The sequence below is a fragment of the Nannobrachium achirus genome, assembly GCF_963921795.1.
Source record: "Nannobrachium achirus genome assembly, chromosome: 6".
Classification (NCBI taxonomy): domain Eukaryota; kingdom Metazoa; phylum Chordata; class Actinopteri; order Myctophiformes; family Myctophidae; genus Nannobrachium; species Nannobrachium achirus.
Window position 1 is genome coordinate 31,318,298 of NC_137815.1, and position 6,916 is coordinate 31,325,213.

A 6,916-nucleotide genomic window follows, 5' to 3' on the forward strand; every position below is an offset into this window, starting at 1 on the left:
AAATGCTACTGTGTTCCTGTTCTCTCTTACTTGATCCTCGCATGCTTGTAATAATGGTAGGTAGAACCAGTTCGTGAGGAAGATAGATGTGTTGTTGCCTTTGGTGAATTCCTTTGGAATCACAATTCCTTTAGAACTGGCCCCTTAATTATAACAATTTACAATTTAGGCATTGAGGCATTTAGCTGACGTCCAGAACGACTTACAGTAAGCAGGGAAATATGAGGTAATACATCAAGGCCTAGTGTAGTAATTACAACTATTTATGTTCTATCTTCTCTGTTCCAGGAAAACCCAGTGCTATTAATGAACTGATTATATATCATGAGGTTACTTGAGAGAAGACAGCTGGGTCTAATTACATACTGTACATTAGTTGTTGTTCTAATTAGTTTGAAAACGTAAACAAATAAAGCACATTTGATCTTTGCCATTTAATCTGAACGGCTACATTAAAACAGATATATAAAACAACGTGTTTAATTGAAATAAAAACAAATAGGCTAATAAATAACATCTGAATTTTCATATAAACAATATTGTATAAACGTCTGTATAAAAAATACAGTCATCTCAGGCATCTCATTAATGCGTACCACTCTGAGGTTTGTCTTCTATATAAAACGTCAACGGGACAACACTCTTTTTGTTGTGAAATGCTCACCAAAACAATACATGCATTTCATTATGACCAGTAAGACGCCCTAATCGGGGGATAAGCGACCGTCAGGTTGCATGTAAAAATCGGCCTGATGGTGGCGCTAAATGGGACAGTTCCATGTTGATGACATGACTGTAGACATACTGTGTGTGCACCGCTTTGCGTGATTTTAGGGCAAAATCTGTAGGAGCAGTGTCCAAAAATGTGTTTGAAAAAAATCGGTCTGAAGGTGGCACTAAATGGGACAGAACCATGTCGATGACATGGCTGTAGACATACTGTGCACCGCTTTGCGTGATTTTAGGGCAAAATCTGTGGGAGCAGTGTCCAAAAATGTGTTTGAAAAAATCGGCCTGATGGAGGAGCTATATGGGACAGATCCATGTTGATGACATACAGTGAGCAGTGTCCAAAAATGTGTTTGGCAAGGATCGGCCTCATGGTGGCGACCTGACGGTAATTGGTACAATTTCTCACACTTGTATCTCCACATCAACACCACCGCTTTCCTTGCAGTCGTTGTTGGCAGGAACAAGAGAGCCGTTCAGGTTCAAAGGACATTGTTCCCATGTTTGCTTTGGACTCTCAGGCATCAGGTTTCCAGGGCGACACAGGTGTTGGAGCCTCTGTGGGAATACATCGATGTCAAAACAATCACGTCAACATTGGTTAACAACTTGACTAGAATATGTGATAATGACATGCATTATTAAATTATGTTTCTTCATTCAAGAGAGAATAACCGTATTGTATACTGTACAGTTGTATAGCATAGGCCTTAAATCAAGGTAAATCAAATAAGTGTGTCCATATACGATTCAACCCTGGCAGAAATTTGATTTACAAATGAGTACCAAACAGGTCAATTAGAAACAGTTGCATAACAACAGTACAGTCAGTGTATTAGTTCCCAACAAAACAAGAATCATAGGGGCCTGAATCAATAAAGTATTGCAGCCATCAACTGAGCAAAAACAAATCCCCTATGTAATTATATTTCCAAATCTTGCTTCACTTTTGTCATTATGAATTTATCTTTATCCGTGTGTAACAGAGTGACTCACTGCCTCAGCCTGATGGCGGCAAAAGTCTAATATCTCCCCCGGCCCATAGGGATATCCCTTTGGTGTAGTGGTTAAGATGTTAGATGTTCACGTGGGAGACCCGGGTTCGAATCCCAGGCGTTACAATGGTGCAGTGACCTGGATCGGGCTCCCCATGGGAGGAGGTCAACAGGTGGGTCAGTATAGCAGAATGACTCACTGCCTCAGCCTGATGGCTTCAAAAGTCTAATATCTCCCCCAGTCCATATGGATATGCCTTTGGTCTAGACTCTAGTGGCTAAGATGGGAGACCATGGGTTCAAGTCCCAGGCGTTACACGTATAGGATGTGTACATAAGTAGACATAGTATTGTTACATTGTGTAAATGGTAAATGGTAAATGGTGCATTTATATAGCGCTTTTAATCCAAAGCGCTTTACATAGATTGTGCATTACATTCACCCATTCACACACACATTCATACACCGGTGGCGGAGGAAGCCATGCAAGGCACCAACCTACTCACCGGAGGCAATTAGGGGTTCAGAGTCTTGCCCAAGGACCCTTCGACATTAACTCAGGGGGAGCCCGGATTCGAACTGGGAACCCTTCGGGATTTATACCCTTCGTGCTCTAATACCAGTTTCTCTACCCCTGAGCTATGCCGCCCCTGTGTAGAACATTTTGTAATACCTGCCATACAGTCCCTTTCATCTGAGACACCTTGTAGACGATCCATAGAGGTACCAAGAAAACGCAGAAGAGGCCAAGGCACCAGCCTAGAGCATAAGCCCAGTTTGGGTACACATAGGTGTTGTTGAACTTCAGAGGCTTGTAATTCGCCACTGAGAAGATGAAGGTGCCCTGATGGGAGAAAATAAAACAGTATGTTTTCACACAAGTTCCGAAAAGTAATCAATTGTCTTTTTTTCTCTTGTAATTAAGCAGTTGTTATAGATTTTTATCCAGAAAGATCAGTTTTTCATTGTTGTTTAAAAGTAATTGGGTCACATCTGTCAAAAAAGAGAAGCTAAAACAAATAGTAAAATATACATCTACTGTAAGTCCTTCGTTTAAAATTAATTAATTTTGGCCAATGTTGGCCAACCATCTCTTAATGCAAATTTTTAAATAACTAGCTTATTTATCCTTAAAGGGATCCAATACGTTGACTCACCATACAAACGAGAGGAGTAATATATTGCCAGCAATACTTCATCAGCGGCCAGGGCCGATAGCCAATCATATCTTCAATGTTGTCATAGAGGCGATCTGCACCTGCAAATACATTGCTTTTTTTTAATGTTTTGCCTGATAATCTGGTATAGCCTTGCAAGTTTGATCTTTTGTCCCTGTGTTCAAACTTTGCCAATAATGTCACTGCACTGTGAACCTTACTGGGATACCACTTCCCACCTTCACTTAGTTACACTTCTTGTACAAATGGGTCATGCTAGATAGACACAAACCTCCCCCTCCTATCATGACATGCTCCACCCCTCACCTGCTCCAATTCACCACACCTGTCCCCACTCACCTCATTAGAGGGCAGGTACATATGTACTGCCTGAGAGAACTCAGTAGCAGTTTGGCAGCAGCGCAGAAGCACCTGAGAGCCCTGTCTGGGACTTTCAGCCCACCAAACCTGAGCATGAGTGTGCGTCAATGAAGTGAGTTTATATTGTATGATTCGGATGTTTTCTATTTATGGTGATTGCTACCTGTTACCTAGAGATTATGTGAATGTTTCCTCCAAATGCAGTAATCCCTTCACTTGAGTGTTAAATGTTTGGTCGATGGTTTCTTGGACTGAAATGTATTTGCTATATTAGCTATACCCACCCCTAGCTCTCCTTTGAGTGATATTTTGCCTTAATTGTTATATTCATGTGTAGTGTTTGTATTGTATTTGCTTGCATTGTATTTGATTATTGATTTATGTATTGTATTCTCTGTATTTTATAGAAATAAAACCACACTACTTCTCAACATCAGACCATGGGACTCCTCTTCTACATTCTAACAGATGTAGCTATGGCGATTTTAACCCACCTTTAAACCAGCCCCTGAAACCTTAAATCTATTAAACATGGTCCTTCGAGCCGGAATGAGCAAAATTGCCATGGCCAAACCAAAAACGGATCAGGAGTGGTCAGACTGGCTGCAGGAGAGCAATCAAGTAATCCTGCTGATAATGAAACACAAGACCTCGCTTCCTCCTGCAGCCAGTCCGCCTCCTAGTCTCCGCCTCCTGCAGCCCGGCACCCTCCTAGTCTCCGCCTCCTGCAGCCCGGCACCCTCCTAGTCTCCGCCTCCTGCAGCCCGGCACCCTCCTAGTCTCCGCCTCCTGCAGCCCGGCACCCTCCTAGTCTCCGCCTCCTGCAGCCCGCCACCCTCCTAGTCTCCGCCTCCTGCAGCCCGGCACCCTCCTAGTCTCCGCCTCCTGCAGCCCGGCTCCCTCCTAGTCTCCGCCTCCTGCAGCCCGGCTCCCTCCTAGTCTCCGCCTCCTGCAGCCCGGCACCCTCCTAGTATCCGCCTCCTGCAGCCCGGCTCCCTCCTAGTCTCCGCCTCCTGCAGCCCGGCACCCTCCTAGTATCCGCCTCCTGCAGCCCGGCTCCCTCCTAGTCTCCGCCTCCTGCAGCCCGGCACCCTTCTAGTCTCCGCCTCCTGCAGCCCGGCACCCTTCTAGTCTCCGCCTCCTGCAGCCCGGCTCCCTCCTAGTCTCCGCCTCCTGCAGTCCGGCACCCTCCAAGTCTCCTCGCCTCCAGTGCCCAGGGCTCCTCCTCAAGTCTCCTCGTCGGTGGCAGCCAGAGCTCAGCCTCCACCTTCACCACCTCGTCCTCCTGCAGCCAGAGCTCCACCTTCACCACCTCGTCCTCCTGCAGCTAGGGCTCCTCGGTCTCCATCTTTCCCTGCATGTGGGCCCCCACAGCCACCACCTGAGCCTCCCCCGGCACCCATCTGTTGTTCATGGGGCGGCCCTATAGCCAGTGTGACTTTTTTTTAGTTTAAATCTTCGCAGATTTGGGGCGGCTGTACAAAAGTTCACACTGGACAGTCCCTCCCCCTGGCCTGTGTCATGATTGACTCCACCCCTCACTCACCTGCTCCATTCCACACCTGTGCTCACTCACCCCCTAACTAATCAGTGACTATAAATACTGCCTGAATGCTGGTTCCTTTAGTTCTTGTTTGGCGTCGGCAGTGTCAACACCTCCCTCAGAGCCCTGGCCTGGAGTGCCATACATTTGTTATGCGTCACTGACAAATAAACCATGACATAAAAATGGCAACCCTCCTCTTCATTGGCATTCTTATCGGTGCCCCATGGCAGTATTAAAACCCTTACCAGCCCTGAACCCTAGTCTTCATCAACCCCTACTTTACACTTCTCTAAACAGCTGGCATTCCCTCTTGAAATCTGGAACTTTGTGGAATACTTTTCTGGAACTTTGTAAAATACTTTTCTTTGTAAAGCAGATGGGAATGGAGTGGTTTGCTGCCATTTGCGGATTTCTACACAAAAAACAACAACCAAAAAGCTCCATTCCCATTGAAATGCATAGGCAGAATCCGCCCTCATAGATAGAATAAAAGTGCGGTGTGACTGTGCCCTAACAGGACAAAAACAGCTAAAAAATAACTGAGCCACAAATTTTGGCATACGTATATCACATATAGGCCTATATATTTCTGCTTTTACTAAATACTTTTTCTCACCAACTGCATTTTCTTAATCCTTGAAGATGTGTAATTTTATGATTCTGCCAAGTACCAGACTGAAATATTGTCCCATGGGGTTCATTTTTAAACTTATGTTACACATATCGTACCCAAACCCCAAAATGGAAACTATAGCAAATCTTTGGAAGTAAATAAAACATACACATTTTTCAGATTCAAGCATATCTTGACTCTATTTCAGGACATAATTATGGGAAAAAAGAAACTGCCTAAATTGTTCACATCTATATTTTTTCTTTTTACTAGTAAATATTTGTTTTTTTATTTTTGAAATAACCGTTTCAGATCAATATAAATAACAGTGAAGATAGCAGCTCTACAAGCTTAACTGTGATGCGTTGTGAGCTTATTTTATAAATAGGGCTTAAGTGTCGAAATGTCCCTGAGCAAGACCCTTAACCCCTAAGTGCTTCCCCCTCTGCACTCCCCTGTGGGCAGCACTCAGCTGGGTGAAGCTGAATACTGAAGTTCCCCCGGAAAGGTCAAAAACAAAAAGGTATGGAATGCCCTTCAACCCGTCTAGAGAGCTGCAGCCTCACTGGACATTTTTAAGAACCACTTAAAAACACTACTGTTTAAACAAGAATTTCTGGAATGTCTTGTCTGTGTTATAGTTGTTTTTAATCATTTGAATGCATCGTTCTGTGTAAAGCACTTTGTGAGTTCTCTCTGTGAGAAGTGCCATACAAATAACCTTTACATACTTACTTCACCACACTACACATTCATAAGAGTTGTTGAACATGTTTCACCAGGAAGGTTGTGTCATTTGTTAATGTAGTAATCAATCGTGAATCAGGCTTTGACCACATCAGAGACTATGGATGTTGATGGTGCTGTTGTTTCCCAAATGGAATGAAAGTTTTAACCCTGCTCTTAAACTTAAGGAGTCTGCCTCCTGGACCAAACCTCAAAAATGGTTCCACAGGAGAGGAGCCTGATTGTTGAAAGTTGGAGATTTACCCATAAAGTAAGCCTACTGGAAATGCAGTGCTCTAGCATGCACGCACACACGCACACATGCACGCAGTTACATGTTTAACCTTTGTTCTTAAACAATTCACAAACCACAGAATCCTAATCCTAACCGTCCTAATGCATTGCAATACAAAAGTCATCATAGATTGTCATCATAATTTAATATAGGATTATTAACAGAATGGTTGATAATTGTGAAGACTTACCATATATCCAACCGATGGCAAGTGACTGGCAAACCGAGAGCAGCAGTAGGTTATTGCCACTGCAAACGTAATAGTCAAAAAGTTGGAGAAAATACAAGCCCCCCTGCAAGAAATGACATGGTGTGATACAGATTACGAACAGCAAAATTACTTCAAATTGTAAATCATAGTTACTTTACGCCACTGTCTGCGTCTCACCTCTGTGACGAGCAGCAGACCAAGAAGAAAGCAAACCAAGCAGATACACAGTAACAGCATCTCTCTGCGATATCCTTTACGGAAG

At 43.8% G+C, this 6,916-nt stretch overlaps 1 protein-coding gene across 1 annotated transcript in view; it reads right to left on the reverse strand.

Annotated features, from left to right (window-relative positions):
- Positions 1 to 877: 877 nt before the first annotated feature.
- slc6a11a (solute carrier family 6 member 11a) overlaps positions 878 to 6,916 on the reverse strand; it is a 27,365-nt gene continuing 21,326 nt past the window's right edge. Inside the window, exons 11-15 of the mRNA XM_080728666.1 lie at positions 6,832 to 6,916; positions 6,634 to 6,736; positions 2,883 to 2,983; positions 2,399 to 2,569; positions 878 to 1,287 (exon numbers count right to left, since the gene is read on the reverse strand). The exon at positions 6,832 to 6,916 is cut by the window's right edge and continues 53 nt beyond it. Coding sequence (XP_080584792.1) covers positions 1,135 to 1,287; positions 2,399 to 2,569; positions 2,883 to 2,983; positions 6,634 to 6,736; positions 6,832 to 6,916 — 613 coding nt within the window. The 3' untranslated portion in view covers positions 878 to 1,134. The remainder of the gene's footprint in view (positions 1,288 to 2,398; positions 2,570 to 2,882; positions 2,984 to 6,633; positions 6,737 to 6,831) is intronic.